General features: G+C 56.6%; 1 protein-coding gene across 1 annotated transcript in view; it reads right to left on the bottom strand.

Moving 5' to 3' along the window:
- LOC309684001 (electroneutral sodium bicarbonate exchanger 1-like) overlaps window positions 1–8,823 on the bottom strand; it is a gene marked incomplete at both ends in the record, with an annotated part of 34,557 nt that extends 25,734 nt beyond the window's left edge. Inside the window, one exon of the mRNA XM_082499968.1 lies at window positions 8,812–8,823. Within this exon, the coding sequence (XP_082356094.1) occupies window positions 8,812–8,823 (12 nt within the window). The remainder of the gene's footprint in view (window positions 1–8,811) is intronic.
- Window positions 8,824–17,599: the final 8,776 nt, after the last annotated feature.

The raw sequence follows: 17,599 nt of genomic DNA, 5'->3' as shown, positions 1-17,599 counted from the left end.
GGGCTTTTTCCAAGCCAAAGCCAGGAGCGGAGCAAAAGCCCGGTGGGCTGTTTCCATCCCCTCTGACACAAAAGCAATCCCAAAGGAGAAAGGCACATCCTTTTTCACTTTTCCAGACTTTCTTTGCAAGGCACGAGTCTTTTAACAATATAGTTTAATCACAGTCAACGTTAGATCTGCACTCGCATTCCCTCCGTAGAGCTCACTGCCTGTCTAGCTGGAAAATCTCTGCCGCTCAATTAGCCGCAAAAGATGGGAACTGGAGAAAAATCCCCAGCGGGACATCAATCCCTGGCGTTATCAGGATACAGCCTGAAATAAGAGAGGTGGTTAAGATCCCTTCTCCTTCCAGCGACTACGTGAATTGCACCCATTGACAAATATGTACAAATATTTGTTTCAAAGTTACAGACGTCACTTTTTAATTGCGACACCAAAACGGAATGACCTGCATTAAAAGTTCCAGGAGCGTTTTCTTCCCATACCGTGCTGGAATTTCTGAAAAATCCTGTTTCCTGCACAGAAAATCGCATCATTTGTGGATAACAAATGGCAAACTCAGCGTTTGGGGAAGGTGAGCTCCAAAGTGCTGAGGATCCATCTCTCCATTCACAGGAGAAAGATAGCAAAGGCAGTCAAAGCTTCCCAGCACAGCATCCTTACTGCCTGCCTGTTCCTATAGCCCAGGAGATCCTCGGAGCCTTCCCACAGGGAAAGGGAGGAGGGGGCTGACCACTAAGGCCGGCTGGACTGGGTAACGATTGTCACCATATTCATTTCTTGCCAAAGAACAATAAAATTCATCCATCTAACAATATAGCAGGTCCCTTCCCTGCCATGGTTCCAGCGCTGGAGGAAAGGTGCCTCTCCCGAGGCTGCATTGGGATGGCAGTGCTGCACAGAAGGACAGAGATTTTTAAATCTCTTTTTTTCCTTCCAGGGAAAAACTTGCTTTCTCATTCAGTAAAGGACAAGCTCCCCAGGCCGGGCAGGAAGGCAGCACAGCCACAATTTACTTACAGAGAAAGGACCAGAGGGGTGTGCGGTCCCTGTGCCCAAGGAAAGCGGCCATTGCCAAAGCAGAGGGAAGGACGTGTCTCATCTTCAGCAGAGAGAACCGAGTCACAGACTCACTCTAAAAGAAAAAAGCATTAACCACAAAATTAGCTAATGGCTTCCCAAACCTAAACTCAGGGCCTGTCTCTGTGGTTATAATGCAGTAACGGTCTTAACAGGCAGGCAGCTCACCAGGAATGAGATGGAGAGTGACCCCCGTATTCCCCTGGAAACCCTTCGATGAGGCAAATCCCTGAACGCCCTCCCAGATTGTCGGTTCTTTACCTCCACGAGGAACTTGTGGCCTTTTATTGTCATATTGGGTGACCAGAACAAGCCCTGCCATTCCTTATTCCAGCCTTAACAGCCTTCAGCGTTTCACTCCGGTCACCACCCTGTCCCACTTCCGTCCCTGCACAGTTTTTAAGACGGCAACTGAGAAATTAGGTCTTGTGGTTCCCATTGAAACACCCATTAATTCATACAACCAAAAGCTAGGCAAATGAAAAGGCGATGTTAAACCTCAGCCCCCCCCAGGGAAAAGAAATGCGCCCGACGAGGTGCTAAAAGGCGCTCTGGCAAACCACCCCCCTCTCCAAACTGCAGTTTGCTCTAGGAAACTGACAAGTTTTCTTCCTCTGCGGCCTTAGCCAGGCTATAGAATTTTCCCACCCTGCAGGGAAAGAAACAATCCTCAAAAGCAGATGTCATTCTGCCTGCAAGGAAAGCTTTAAAATAGGCATTCTGCCTTTAAAAAAAGAAAAATAAACGGAACATCTGAGCTGGTTTCTCCATGAAAATAACACTTTGCACTTGCGCAGCAAAGCAACGCTCATTAACCAATCTCGTAAAGCTTCACAGGCATTAAGAAACACTCCAAGTAACACACGTGTGTGCACCCTGTAAGCACACGTGCAAAGAGGAATCCCCGTTTACGCACCCCGGCTATATCAAACCGCACTATTTCCCTCACAAGCCGTGATGGAAATGGGCCACGCTCCCATTCCTCAGCTCCAGAGCTCTGTCGATGCCGGGATCATGCCGACCCTCAGCTGCTGCGGGCATCAGCTCTGCTAACACCCCGCTGACGGGTCAGCGACAGGAATCTGGGAGCAGGAAGGGGATTGTACCACCCAGGCTCCCCAAAATCCCCCGCACTTAAGAGGAATGCAAATCTCAGGCTCCCCTAAGCCAACACATTTCTCACCGTGACCGCCGCACTAACACCCAGAGCAGTTTTTAAGCAGCACACACTGGGTTTAACCTCTGCACTTGAGAAATACCCTGCCCTGAGGGCTGCCGGTCCCCTCGGCCCAATGCAGGAGGCAGCAGCAAACCCCTCCAGACAGGGCAAGAGGTGCTTCTAAGAGTGACATCCAGCTAATAACCAAAAAGCACTTAAACCAACCCCAGACTTGGGAGACATTTAGTCTCGGGCCGGCAGCAGCATGTTGCTCAGTAAGGCACGCTTCCACGACTCCCCTCAATTAACCGTCACCTCCAGAGTGCGACCTCTGAAGGTGAGAAGTTCCTTTAGGTTGACTCTTGACGTCCCTTTCCCTCCCACAGGCAACGAGACACCAAGTATTTCCACTTGAGAGTGCAGTTCCCCTTCCACGGGCACCCAGCTCGCTCTGCAGTTTTGGATTATCACCGACCTCTGTGCCAGCTCCACCAAGAAGCCAGGTGAGAGGCTCCGAATCACGTTACTAAAGATCCCAAGGCTTGACCTTGTTCCATTTATTTCTAAACCTTTGGCCCTGGATTAATGAGTTCATTGTTTTCAGGGCGTTCCAGATGTAAGCGCTGAGTACTGTTATTGGTGAATCCAGAACTGTCAACAGTGATAAAAAACAGAGTGCAGGAAGACAGTAAGGCCTCCGAGTCCCAAACTCAAATAACAGATGGCTAAAAGGGAAGGAGGAGCACACAGACATACTCGAATCCTGCTGAAAATAGTCAGCCATGGCCAACAGGAGCCGAGGAGGCAGTGGCCATGGCCACCTGGCTCGGGGGAGCCGCGCAGCTCAGCACGTATTTCGAGAGCTTTTCAGAACAAGTAATAAAAGCTTGACAGCAGCAGGGAGTGCGGGAGTCGCGGCAGCAGTTGCATCGATAAGCAATCTGTGCAACACTTCCTAAAACAGGGGCTGCCAACAATCAGAAGTTGACTCTTTGGTACAAACTCCCTCCACACCAGTCATCACACAGGGGAAAAAAAACCAACCAAGCTATTGTAGGGCTCAGTATTACCCATTTCTCTGCAGCTGGACAGAAATACACACTTCTGCGGCTTTTCCCACACTGGAAAATTCAAAGCACCCAAACAGGGCGCGCTTTTAGAGCCATCAGCAATTAAGTTCTCTGTCCCCTCCAGAAAAGCCTTTTCCTAAAGGCGCTCTCCTCCCAAGGGCAGACCCACAAAAAGAAGCCCTCTCTGCTTAATCCATTTCACAGAGAATTTCAAATGCAAACAAGAATTAAACAGGACGTCTTTTCCCCGCTTCAGGAAAAGCCACTAATATAGACCTTGGCAACATATTTAGCAAATCTGTCATTGTAATGCCTTTGCATTGCCCATTTCCACCTGGAGAGCAGGCTGAAAGGACTCTTATAAAAAAACCCAAACCAACCACAAAACATATTCCTGTCTAGGGGGTAATTTTATGAAACGATTTGAACACCTTAACGATTTGAACATCTTTTTACAGGTACAAGGCAACAAGAAACATTCTCGAGGTGAAAAAAAAAACAAACCACCTATTCACCTCTTTACCCCAAAGATCTTTTCACCACACGGATTCCACCACCAATACACAGCTGCTAAATATCCCCGGCTGCTGCCGATCCGTAAGAAACCCTTCAAAATACAAGAGAATGCCAAGCCCGGCGCGCTGACGGTGCTGCCAGGGCTGTGAGTCGGAGCCCCTGAGGACGGAGTCGCAGCCCCTGAGGTTGAAATCAGCCCCACACTCAGGCACAACCCGGGGTTTTAAGCCTCGCTACAAACCAGCCCCCCGCTTTTCAAGAAAAACAGGGAGATTCACCTCAAAATAAACCACGTTCTCGACGCTGAAGGGGCGCTGGTCCATGGCCGCCGCCGCCCTTAGGGCCAGTTCCATGGGGCTTCGCTTGACCTGGAGCAGAACTCAAGGGCGTGAGGACAACGAGCCCCCTACACAAAATCTGAAAAAAAGGAAAAGTTAAATAAGATTTGCTGTTACTCACCCACCAAAGCCTAACCACTACAACTGGCCCTTTCACAACCATGCCTGATGGCAGAAGAAAACTGAAATATCCCAATTCCTGCTTCAAACACAAGGCGTGGAGCTGCCCAGACCCTACGTGTGGGCTGGGAAGACAGGGGGCTCTACTCAAATCCCGCAGGAAGAGAAAGGGCAGGAGTGTTTTCCCAGCCCTGGAAGAGCTGTGGGGAGAAGGTGGGAGGGAGGAAAAGGCTGCCCAGGAGTGGGGTAGGGGGAAGGAGAGGGCTCCATCCATGGGGGAAACGCCGTTCCTGGCCACACAGGCGGCTGTGGGACCACCCTGGGGATGGATTTGAGGGCTCTCCCTGAGGGAAACACTGCTCCCAGCCATGCAGAAGGCTGTGGGACCACCCTGGGGATAGGTTTGGGGATGAGGGGGGATCTATCCCTGAGGGAATCACTGCTCCCAGCCATGCAGGAGGCTGTAGGGCAATGACAGAGATGGATTTGGGGGCTCTCCCTGAGGGAAACCCCATTCCCGGACACACAGGAGGCTGTGGGGCCGCCCAAGGGACAGATTTGGGGGCTCCCCCTGAGGAGAGCCTGTGGGGAGGAGGGAGGCGGGGGCCGCCCCAGGGCCGGGGCCACTCCTGGAAGGGGAGGGGGGGATCTCCAGCCGCCCACGCGGGGCTGCCCGAAGCCTGAGGAGATGAAAAGAAGAGGAAAAAAAATTCCCTCACCGCCATCGCCTCTCACAGCCCCGGCCCTCCCCGCCGCGCCTCATGGCGGCTATGTGCGGTGTCACCTGAGCGGGGGGCGGGGGCTGAGGCAGGAAAAGGCGAGAGGGGGAGGGAAGGGCCATTTTGAATGGGAGGAGAGGGGAAGGGGGGGCGAAAGATGGGGGGAGGGGGAGGGGAGGAGAGAGGATGGGGGGAGGGGTGGGAGCGAGTGTGTGAGGGGAATAGGTGTTGCGTGAGGGGGGAGTGAGGGGGGAATGGGTTTTCGTGAGAGGGAGGTTTGCAGGGCTGTGAGGTGCCTGTGAGAGAGGAGGCCCCGGAGGGAGGTGAGTGGAAAGGGCTGTGTGTGGAAAGAAAAGCTTTAAGGACAGGCTGGGCTGGGGAAAGGTGGTGGGCCCCGAGGGAGGGCTTGGGGACCGGGGCTAGAAGCGTGGGTTTGGGGCAAAACTCTGGGAAAGAAGTGCCCGCGAAGCACTGTGAAACCCCGTGTTCAAAAATGAGAACAAAGGCCGGGTTTTGCCTCTCAGAAGGATCTCTAAGCACCGTCTCCACGTTCTTTTCAGTACCTTTCTGGTTGTTTTCTTTCCCCCCATCCCGGTAATGTCCGTCGGGGGGGCTGGCGGAACTCTGCAGGCGGATGTCCGGTTCATTTTGGGGAGGGCTAGGATGGTTTCGGGGGGTCCCGGCTGATTTTGGGGAGTGCAGGGATGGTGTCGGCTTCGCATTGCCCGACGCGGAGAGAAGCTGTGATGTGGGGCTCGTTCTCCTCGGCGCGGCCCCGCCCCCTCGCTCGCGTTTGCCGCGGCGACGCAGGGGGGCGTGGCCCGGGTTTTCGCCTCGGCACATGCGCGAGTGGGCGGACACGAAGGGGACCACTTCCGGTATGCGTCGGCGGTCGGGAGCTGCGACGGTTGGTACCGGGGGAGAGGGGGGAACCGGGGCCGTGGAAGGCGGGAGCGGGAGCGGGCGCGGGCGCGGGCGGGCGGCGGCGGCGGCGGCGGCGGCGGCGGCGGCAGCGGCAGGAGCGGTGGTGCGGAGGTGTCCAGGGCCAGTTCGGGGGATTGTGGGGTGCCGGGACCGGGCTGGGGGGCTTGGGGGGCGGCCTGGGCCTGTTTGAGGGGGGCAGAGCCGAGTGGGGGGTCCCCGGGGGGAACAGGGCCGATTCAGGCCCCCCCCCCTCCCCCGCTGCCGCCCCTTCACCCCCCGCTCGTCCCCGCAGGTGGCGGCAGCCCCGGCCGCAGCGCAGGGTGCCCGGGGCCGGCCTGGCCGGGCGCTTGGCTCCGCTCTGGGCTCCGCTCTCAGCCCCCCCCCCCGGCAGGTCAGCCCGGCCGTGCCCCCTTCGCCCGCCTCCAGCCCACGGCCGAGCCCCCCCAGGTACCCCCGAGATGGGTCGGGGGATGTCAGCGCTGGGCCCCCTGAAGCGGGGGTGGGTGGTGGGCACGGGCATTGCTGGGAGCCCGTGGGCAGCCCTGGAACCCCCTTAAAGCCCACGGAGAGCCCCGGGGCCCCCTTATCTCCCCCAGAGCCGACGTGGAGCCATAGCTGTGGAGTCAGCTTAAGGAGTCTGCCCTAAGGACTGCTGCTTTTTGGAGCGTTGGGGGAGGGGGAGGGCTGGCGGTGTGGGGAGTGGAGATGTGTGGGAGGAGTCCCGTGTCTTGAGGGAGGTTTGGGGATGTTGGACAGATTTGGGGGAGTGGGGGAGGGGTGCCCTCACTTGGAGCTCCCTGGTTCTTTTCTTCCAAACTGTGGGAGGCAGCGGGCGAAGGGGGAAGGCAATAGAGTGAGTTGCTGTACTTCAGTCCTTGTTTGAGAGTCAGCGACTCTGCTCCCTTGCTGCTCAGCAGACTGTTAGCTCCGTGGGTTGTTTCTCCAGGCAGGCTACGACTACAGAAACGGCCCCACTTCCTCGGAAGAGTTGTTATCAGTGACATCTCCTGGGAACGTACTGCCTGACGTTGGATAGACCTGGCACCACGCAGCAGCTCAGAGCCCCACAGCGTATGCTGCCGCTCTCAGTTGGCTCCATCAAATCCTCCGACCTGAGAATGCCAAAGGTACGGAGTTGAAACGGGCCATTCCTCACCCGCTGAGTCAGATGAACCTTTTTGCGCCCAAGTCGGCTGGGGACTGCTCCTGCCTTGCCGCCTTCAGGTGGAGCATGGCTGTGAGCAGGGGAGCTCAACACACAGTGCTTGCTGATTGCAGCCTGCTCCCTCGGGGGGGCACCCGCAGCCGTGGGATGGGAGGAGGGAGGACTGCACGAGGGCTAGAGACAAACATTTTATCTTTAATGTTTCACATAGGGGGTACCCCAGAGGGGTTCCCGGCCCCACACGCCACAGCCGCTCAGTATTCGGGGCACTGTTGGTCTTCTGGGCCTGGCGCTGTCACCACTTGCAGGGCTGGCGGAAGCAGACACATCTAGTGGCATCTCCACCAGCCCTTCAGGTAGCCCCACAGCTGGGCGCAGCCCTGCCGCAGGCACCTTCCTGCCTTGCACAGCCCTGGGTCTGCCTGGCCACACTCCCTGCCGATGGTCTTGCAGGACTCCTCCGTCTTTGCGTTCAAGGCCTGGAAAGCATACGTGATCTCCCGCACCCGCTCCACCTTGTCCATGTCCATGGCTGGGGGGCTTCCGGGGGACAGGTGCTCGTCCATGGGCCTCTGTGCCCTGTCCATCCCCTGCCGGGGAACCCACTCTTTCTTGGTCCCTGCTGGCAGCTCCTGTGGAGGCTCCTGGCCGAGGACCAGCCCTAGTTTCCCTACAGCCCCACCAGCAGCCATGGGAGAGCGGGGTTGTCCTGAGTGTGTGAGCACCACTGGCTCTGTTGCTGCACTGGGCCAGGGCTCCAGGAAGTGGTAGAGGGAGCTCTGGGAAGAGGAGCTGCTCCTCAACAGGCTGCTGCAGTCCTCTGAGTTGGCCAGCGAGCACAGGCTGCAGGGGCTCTTGCGGTGGCCCTCGGGGGGCCCAGGAGCCCAGGGGGTGCCTGGATCAGAAGGAGCTGTCCCCACTGATAGGACCTATAGGCGGCAGAGGAGGGCAGTGGGACGTGGGGGCTTGGGGGGGGGGGGGGGGTAGAGAGAGGCATCACTGCTCAGATGGTATATGGTTGGCAGGGAGCCCAGTGGGTCCTGTGGGGCCCGGTGCTGCTTCCTCGGTTGCCCTGCAGAGGAGGAGAGAGAAGAGACCCGCTGCACCCCGTCTCCTCCGTCGGAGCCCGCGGGCAGCACCCCCTCCTCAGCAGGCAGGCAGGGCTGCCCAGCGCAGGCAGGGCACGGGCTGAGGGTCTGGGGCAGGATCTGGGGGTCTCCCCCACACTCCCTGCTTCTCCTGTGTTGACTCTAGCTCCCATCCTTCATCCGCTAGCCGAGAAGCTGCTGAGGGAGGGGACGGAGTGAGCGGCCGGCAGCCCCCGGCACAGCCCCGGCTCAGGGCTGCCGTGGGGTGTGGGCTGTTTGCATGGTGCTTGGTGCCAGGGCCACTCACCGCTCTGCTCCTCTGGCCATGCTCTCGTGTCTGTCGTCCCTTGCTTTGGCTTCTTCCAGTCCCTCTGCAGGACCCCGGGAGCTGGGTGAGTGGGAGCAGCTCCCAGCCCCACGCCGCAGCCCCCCACCCCACCCCACGCTGCGGCACAGTGCGGTGCAGCAGTCGCCTACCTGGAGCCGCTTGGTCCGTAGCACAGAAGAGACCGCGCTGAGCCCCATCAAAAGCATCACGAGCGGAGCCAGGTGAGCTGTGGGAGTGTCCTGGTTCCGGCAAGGATGGGGTTAATTTGCCCAAGGAGCCGGCAGAGGAGGCAAGTATTCCATACCACGTGACCCATGGCCAGCGATAAGAGGCGCTAGCCGGATAGAGGGAGTCAGTCGCCACTCGGGGGCGGGCTGCGGTGGTGCGGGTGCAGTCGGTGCGCTGCACGGCAGTACTGTAATTGCGTTCTTATATTCCTTTACCGGTGTTATTGTTTTTCTTTCTTCTTCCCTTTGTCTGTTCTGTTAAATTATAATATTTCAACCCACGAGTTTTGCCCCTTTTCTGCCGATTTTTCCACGGCTGTGGGAGTCGAGTGAGCGGCTGCGTGGTTCTTTGTTGCTGGCTGAGGCCAAACCATGACAGGGAGGGATGTTGGAGTCCCTCCTGGCACCAGCTGCGGTGCAGCCGCGCAACCCTGGGGTGCCCCCCATGGGAAATGTTAAAGAAATAAAATGTTGGTCTCTATCCCTGGTGCTGTGGTTCCTCCTCCCATCCCGCGGCTGGGGCTGTGCCCCCCTCAGTGCCCGACCCAGTGGGACAGGCTGGCACTGCTGGCACCCACCAACCTGGGGGGGTGGTGGTGTCAGGGGAGCTGGGTGGGCTGGAGAAAGGGAGGAAGCACCTCTTGAAACCAGCTCGGCCCTCTCCAGCCACAAAAGCCTCCCCAGAGGCACCAGAGGGGACCCCCAGATCCTTGAAGGGCTGCCCCAGACTCCCTCTGGCCTGCAAGACTCCCCCCCAGGACCCCATAAGGGCCGCCCAGGACCCCTTACAGACACCCCAGTGGCGTCCCAAATCTGGGTTCTTTACCTGCTGGGCAAGCCGGTAACACACTGTGTGGGAGCAGCCAGCCAAGCCGGTTTCAGAGCACCAGAGGTGAGAGGCAGGGAGCTGCCATCCCACTCAGCTCCATCCCCGCCGTGCCGTGGCTGTGCAGAGAGAACTTGGGGGGAGCTGCAAAACAGCTCAGCCCGGGCTTATCTCAAGATGGCACAGAACAACCAAAACCAAATGGCCCTTAACAAACAAAATGCCCTGAGTCCCGTCCCACCACTATTCCCGTGACAGTGAGCGCCGGACATCACAAATTGGCAACAGAGACTTCGCTATGGCACCACCAGAGGGAAATATCCCAGACAGTGTAATCCACTCAGGCATAATCCTGCACCCTCACCGAGTCAGGAAATATAAACCGCAGGGTCTGGGGAGACAAATGGGGAATCCTCCAAGGATACAGCTGGCCCCTAGGAGATCCGTCCCCCCCATCCAGGACGCTGTACAGGGTAACTTCCCCGGGATGGAGCGACCTCACCTGAGAGAGAGAGGGTAAGTGACTAAGAAACATCCGTACGGAATAGGGCATGCGATTGAGTTTGTGACTGGTGCCCTCTTCTAAGGCATTAATATCTAGCGCCCTTGTGGTTTGTGTTGCTACTTGTCGGGGGCATTTGTAGCTCGCAATAGTGGATCCCGCTAATTGCTTCTGAACCGCAATAGTGTTATCACCATCGCACACACAGAACTTGTAATAGTGACGTATTGGGCCCGTGAGTGAAGTCCAAAGAAATTGTTAATTTGAACCTCTCAGTGAAGCCCTTTTTCCTGTTTCGTCACACTCCCCGAGCCACTGGGTAAAGCGACACCTGGCAAAAAAACACCACCACCCCAAAAAAACCCCACACCACATCCCCCACTCACCACCCACCCCTTCTCCCCCCATCACAGCCATGGGGCAAACTCCCACCACCACCACCCCCCAATCTCAGCTCGGCTGTGACCCCCCCGAGACACTGGAAAGAGAGCAACAGAGAGCGAGCTCAGGCTCTTGTGAGCTGGAGAGATTTCTCTTTGTTTTTTGATGTTGTTGTCATTGGGTGGGTTTTGGTTGGTTTTTTTCACAGAACACTTTGCAGTGTGGTGTCACAGCCCCCGGGGCCGGCGCTGGGGCTGCCACCTCACCCCCTGGCTCTCGTCCTTCCTCTTGCCCGGTGGCTTTCACCCCGTTCCTTGCTTGGTTTGGTTGTTTGCTTTTTCCTTTCTACCTTTCTTTTTTTATATTTGGCGTTTTTGTTTCCTTTTCCTTTTTTTTTCTCTTCCCCCCCTTTTTTTCCTTTTCCCTTTTTTTCCGTTTCCCCCTTTTTTCTTCCCCCCTTTTATCTCTTTTTCTCTTTGTTCTTCTTTCCCCTCTTTTTTTTTCTCCCCCCATTTTTTTCTTTTGTTTTTTTTCTTTTTCTCTTTTTAAACATCTCTCAAGCTTTCTCCGAAGGAACAGCCCCTGGCTCTCAGCCAGCAGAAGGAGACTATGGAAGAGCTCTGGCACCCGTGGGATTGCTTTCCTTCTCCCGCTTCGCACTCAGTAGAGAGTGTGTTTTCCAACTCGTTTTTTTTTTCTTTTATTAAGAAAATAAACAAAAATAATGCTCCAGCTATCAGTTTTACAAGGCACACAAAATTTCTAAAAGGGAAACAGAAGCGCCATGTGCTGAGGTACGAAAACCTGAGGTAGTTTTTGTGTGTGGATGTGTGTGTGTCACCTGGGGTTGGGGTTATGTGTGTGTTACTTCTGAAATTAAAAAAAAAAATAATAATTTTGCTAGTGTGTTGTTTTTTTTTTTTCCCCCAGCCCTGAGCTGACAACCTGTTGGAAATCTGGCTCTTCCCCCCTTCTCTCTTTGCAACCGGGATCTTTCCCCAAAGCATTTATATCCAAGCACGGCCTTTCCTTTAACCTCTAGAAAAGCCGGCTTGTGCTAAAAAACAAACACCTCCTCCGCCCCTGCCCCCTCTGAAATTAAATAAATAAAGAAAGAATTAAAATCCTTACAAAACTTAAAAATCACCATTAGTTTCGTTATCATTGCATTAATTCTAAAAACTGATGAGCTGCTGCGCTGTGTGACACAGCCCAACCTCCCCCCCTCAACGCTGGGCGAGCTCCTCTGGCCATGCCTGGGATGAAAACCGGTGGCTTTTAGGAAATAAAAAATAAAAAAAGAATAATAAAAACTCTCTTTCTCTGTCTCTCTGCCTCTGTTAGTCCAACTAACGGGGTAGCGTCAGGAGGCGAGGGAGGAGGAAGGGGGAGGCTGTGGGATGGAGAGAGCCCTCCCCGTACCCCTCGGCTGTGCATCCTCGCAGCGCCACGGGGAATGGGGGTGGGGGGGGTCTGTGTGGGGGTCTTTGGTTTGCACAGGGTGGCCGTGGTGGGGGCTCAGCCCCATCCTTACAGTGCTGGGGAGCACGGGGCTACCAGGCACAGGGTCCCTCCCCCAGTGAGGTGCTTTGGTGCGTTGAGGTGTTAGATGGGGTGGCACAGCCCCTGCCCGCCCCAGGAGGGGGGACACCACCTCTCCGGTGGCACTGGATGGGTGGGAGGGAGGGAGGGAGCAGAGCTGTAGGAGCCATGGAGAAAGGCGTGGGGGTGTCCCTCATCGTGGCAGCCCCCAGCAGCCCTACCCGGCCACCCCAAGGGACACCTAAGCCCCATCTTGGTCCTCTCCCCGTTGGGTGACGCCCTTCTACCCATCCTGGAGGTGCGCTCCTCTCCTGCGGGGGGGACGCCCAGCACTCACCTGGCTAGAGAAGCACCGGGGGGGGGGTGGTTAGGGGGCATCTGAGCTTCCCCATTACACGGGCCTAATTACTGTGCTGTTAATAACCATTAATAACCACTTTGGCTCTGCTAACCAACTGCGGCGAGGCCCCCACCCCGCTTTAGCACAGGCTTCCTGATGCCAATGCCTCCCCGAGCCACTGGGTAAAGCTGCGCCTGGCAAAAAAACCACCCCCCCCCCAAAAAACCCCCACACCACATCCCCCACTCCCCACCCACCCCTTCTCCCCCCATCACAGCCATGGGGCAAACTCCCACCACCACCACCCCCCAATCTCAGCTCGGCCGTGACCCCCCCGAGACACTGGAAAGAGCGCAACGGAGAGCGAGCTCAGGCTCCTGTGAGCTGGAGAGATTTCTCTTTGGGTTTTGATGTTGTCGGTGGGTGGGATTTGGTTGGTTGTTTTTCACAGAACACTTTGCAGTAGAGGACAAAAACGTGGTGTCGCAGCCCCCGGGGCCGGCGCTGGCACCGCCACCTCCCCCCACCTCCCCCCTCCCCCGGCTCCTGTCCCTCCTCCCGCCCGGCGGCTGTTCCCACTTTTCCTTCCTTGGTTTGTTTGTTTGGTTTTTTCCTTTCTACCTTTCTTTTTTAATATGTGGGGTTTTTTTTCTTTTGCCCTTTTTCTTCTTTCTCCCTTTTGTTTTTCGCTTCCCCCTCCTTTTTTCTCTTTCCTCTTTTTTTTTCCGATTTTTTTTGCCTTTTCCCCCATTTTTCTCTGTTTCCCCTTTCCCCCCCATTTTTATTTTTCTCTTTTTTCACTTCTTCCCCCTTTTTTCTCTTTTTCCCCTTTTTTCTTTTTCCCTTTTTTTGCCTTTTCCCCCTTTTTTCTGTTTCGCCTTTCCCCCCGTTTTACTTTTTCTCTTTTTTCACTTTTTTCCTCTTTTTCCCCTTTGTTCTTTTTCCCCTTTTTTTTTTTGCCTTTTCCCCCTTTCTTCTCTGTTTCCCCCTTTTCCCCCGTTTTCACTTTTCTCTTTTTTTACTTTTCTCCCCTTTTTTCTTTTCCCACTCTTTTTTTTTTCCATTTCCCCCCCCCCCCTTTTTTTTTTTTCTCTTTTTAAACAAGCTCTCTCCTCAAGGAGCGGCCCCTGGCTCTCCGTTGGCAGAAGGAGCCTACGGAAGAGCTCTGGCACTGACACGGGCAGGAACACCCACTCACACATCGCAACACAGCAGTTAGTTTGGCAACACCCCCACCCCCTGTCACAAGTGAGACCCGCACAGACAAAAGGCTCCTGAGTGAGGGCACTGGGGCAGCCCCACCTTAGAAGCAGCAGAGGAGCAGAGCCGTCCGGAGCCATCAAGAGCACAGGAAGGGCTATTCAGGGCCTCATTGTCTGCGCCGAGTGACCGTCTGCTGAGAACCGCTCTGGCGGCTCAGAGCTCAGCCCCAGCAGCAGTCTGGAGCCAACGGGGAAAAGTACACTGGGAGGAAGACTGGCAGCCTTCCTCCACAACGCCCCGGAGAGAATGACCACAGTGCTGCCTATCCCCATCGCTTTTCCAACTCGGTTCTTTTTTTATTAAAAAATTAAAAAAAAAAAGAATACTCCACCTCTCAGGTTTCCAAGGCACACAAAATCTCTAAAAGGGAGACACAAGCGTGAGGTGCTGAGGTACCCAAACCTGCCCACGTTAGTCCAACGAAAGGGAGAGCGTCGGGAGGCGAGGGAGGAGGAAGGGGGAGGCTGTGGGATGGAGAGAGCCCTCCCCGTACCCCTCGGCTGTGCACCCTCGCAGCGCCGCGGGGAATGGGGGGCTGTGTGTTTGGGGGGGTCTTTGGTTTGCTCCCCTGACCTGCTGGGGGTGCGGGAGGGGGGTTTGGGAGGGGGGGATGTCCGGCGGCGGGGTTACATTCATCGGGCGGTGCTGGGCGGCACAGCGGGAGCCTCCCTTGCTGTGCGGCGAGGCCGGGGCTCCCGGAGCGTGTTTCTGCTCCTGCTGCTTCACCTGCTGGAGCATTTCCCTCATCTTGCGCTGTGCAGTCTTGGGGAGGAGAGGGGAAAAGCAAGAGGTGGGGGTCAGGGCACTGTTTCTCCCCCCACCACCCACACCCAAGCCGCCACCGAGCATCTCAATGCTCCCAACTTGTCACTCTGGACAAGCTGTAATTAATTTCAGGTTGGTTGTTTGTTTTTTTTTTTTTTTTAACTTGTGCTTCACTCCTCGAGAGAGCCTGAATTTTTTGGGGGGTCACCATGCCGCCTAAGTGGACAAGAGACAAGGTTATGGAAGATGCACCCAGGTGGGATGCGCATGGATTTGCCCGCACCGGGGAGTCCATTCACACCCTGGGTGCTGCTCTGCACAGAATCCAAAACACCCATTTTTAGCTTAATCAAGCCAATCTTCAATTTCAGTTCTCGCACAGCCGGGGGGAGCTACCGAAACACCTTCAGTGCCTCTTGGGGACACAGGGACCTCCCAAAAGAAGAGCAGCAGGTCGCTCGGGTGGTGCTGGGCTCAGCAAGCCCCACACCTTTTCCTCGGTGGATGAAAGCGGCCGGGGAAGATCAGGTAAAGCCACAGCCAAACCGTACCTGACTGGCAAAGAAATGCCCAATGATTTTAACGATGACCTCCTCGTTCTTGTCCGGGGTTTGGTCTCGTGGCACAATGACTTCTGCACTGGTTGTTTTGCAGTTCGTTCACCTGGAGCGAACCACAAGAGGCTTCTGTTGTGGAAGAGCCAAAATCCTCCAATGCTGCTGTCACCACGGCACCAGGCACCCTGTGTGTCTCCCCCTTCCTTGGGACCAACGAGAACCACCACCAGGACATGGGAGCTGAGGGTCAAGGCGTCGCTGAAACCACTGTGCACCCGGGATTTGTCCCCCTGGGGTGGGCAGGGGTGATGGGTGATGCCCAACTCTGCATCCCCGGGGCACCACCACCTACAATCTTGACACCTTTGCCTATCACACGGCCGGCGGCGAAGGAAGGCACCTTGATGTGGGCTTCAAGCTTCACTTCTTCTTTTGCGTTAAAGAAGTTTTCCTCTTTCAGCTTCCCAAATATTCTGGGCCTGGGGAGGAGACAGACGGGAAGGAAAACCATCAGGCAGCGCCCGCTGTGCCTCTCCATCCCCAAAGCTGACGATGTCCCCATGTCCAGCAGCATCAAAACCACGGTACCCAGCAAAGAGCCCCCCCCGGCGCTGAGGGAGGCCAAGCCAGGCTGGCAGCACAGTGGTGACCACAGGGACGCTCTTGACTTGGCCCCTACTGTCCCCCCACCCACAGCCTCCACCCAGCGCACCTTGAACTGAGCCTCGGGCAGCCCCATGATGATGACCATCCGCTCGCTGGCCTCGGGACCTTCTGCTGGGGCGATCTGGGGAGGGATGGGGGAGAGGGAGCATGAGCGCGGCCCCCACTTCGGCAAGACCTTCCCTCGGTGGGATGTACCCCCCCAGCGCAGGACAACCCCCCCATGCAGGAGCATCCCCTCCCACCCAAGCCAGGGTGATAACCAGGGTGCTGCAGGCCTGGCCTTCTACTAATGACAGGCTGGAGAGGTGGGCACATGCCAACCTCATGAAGTTCAACCAGGCCAAGCGCAAGCTCCTGCACCTGGGTTCGGGCAATCCCAAGCACAAATCCAGGCTGGGTGGAGAATGGATGGAGTGCAGCCCTGGGGAGAAGGACCTGGGGGTGCTGATTGATGAGAAGCTCAACATGAGATGGCAACGAGTGATCACAGCCCAGAAAGTATCCCAGGCTGCATCAGAAGAAGTGGGCCAGCAGGGCGATGGATGTGGTTCTGCCCCTCTGCTGCACTCTGGGGAGACCCCACCTGGAGTACTGTGTCCAGCTCTGGAGCCCCCAACATAGGAAAGACATGGACCTGCTGGAGCAGGGCCAGAGGAGGCCATAGAGATGCTGGAAGGGCTGGAGCCCCTCTGCTGGGAGGACAGGCTGAGAGTTGGGGTTGTTCAGCCTGGAGCAGGCGCTGGCCGGGGGGGCTCCGTACAGACCTGAGAGGTACGCCCAGGAGCTCTATGGTGGGAGAGATAACGAGGGTCAGTGACGGCCCCAGCGTGCCAGACCCTTCCCAGCCACCCCCAGCCCAACGCAGAGCAGTGTGACACGAGCGTGATCCTGGCAGGGACACGGGGACAACCCTTCAGGCCCTGAAACCCCCCCTCACAGAGCACGGGGGCACCCGAGGGTGCATTGGGGTGAGCTGTGGCCCCAACCCAGCACAACGGGGCTGGGAGGCGGACGGGGGCACCCAGGTACCCCCAGTTCCTCCCCGCTGCCATGTTTCTGCTCGTGTCCTGCCTTTGTAGGGGGAAACTGGCCCCAACGGCCTTTCAGAGCAGCCGCAACCCCGCAAAGCCGAAACCGTGCTGTGACCACCATCAGTCCCCTGCACAGAAAGTAGGGGATTGGCGAGAACTGAGCACCATGTCTGGTTTGGCTCTGATTTCCATCATCGTTTCACTTTTCCAGGTCCAAGAGAAGAGAAAGCCAAGGCTGAGGAAGATGTTCCCCCAAGACCTGGGCTGGGGACAGGGGGGAAAGCAGCAAGCAACCCAAGTCAACCCAACCCAAAGCCTCGTCAACTCTTCCATGTCCCAAATCCATCAGAAACTTCCCCTGGCAGTAGACACAACTCTCTCCTGCTCTGCATTCCAGCAAGTGCAACCAGATGCTACCTGCAAACCACCATTTCTCATGTGGAGAAGGAGCAGAGCCAGCTCCCCTGCCCATGCTGGACGCCGCTCTTGCTCCCAGCCCTTGATTTAAACCTGCTGTGCCCATGTTCAATTAGCTACGGCTTACGCTGGACCCTAATCTCCAGCTGTGTGCCTTAAAGCGTCCGCCTAAAGTTGTCTGCACATCACTGTTTCCTATCCTCCATGTGCCAGTCTTCTCCACCCCATGGTGGCTCTGAGCACCCTCCTCTCTGACCAGGCACCGTTTCAGCCCTTCAGAGTCACTCTTTCCCTTCGTGCCCTGCTGTCTGCCTGCAGCCTCGTCAGCAGGCGCCGGGCACGCAAGTCCTTGCCTTGCACCGGAGACTGAATTGGACTCAAGCACGCTCAGCTGTGAAAATCAGGAACTTTATTTCTACAACCAAGTCAACATCAGCCCTTCTGCGCTCAGAGGAGCGCGGGCAGGACAGAGCAGGCCTTGGCACTGAGGCTGCCTTTGGCTCAGCAGGCATTGCCCCGGAAGGAAATGGTCGTGGAACAGGGCGGCCTGCTCTGGAGCCTCTTCGTCACGCTGC

The sequence above is a fragment of the Vanellus vanellus genome, assembly GCF_965231255.1.
Source record: "Vanellus vanellus genome assembly, contig: HAP1_SCAFFOLD_1163, whole genome shotgun sequence".
Lineage (NCBI taxonomy): Eukaryota > Metazoa > Chordata > Aves > Charadriiformes > Charadriidae > Vanellus > Vanellus vanellus.
This window is presented reverse-complemented; position numbering and strand designations above follow the sequence as displayed.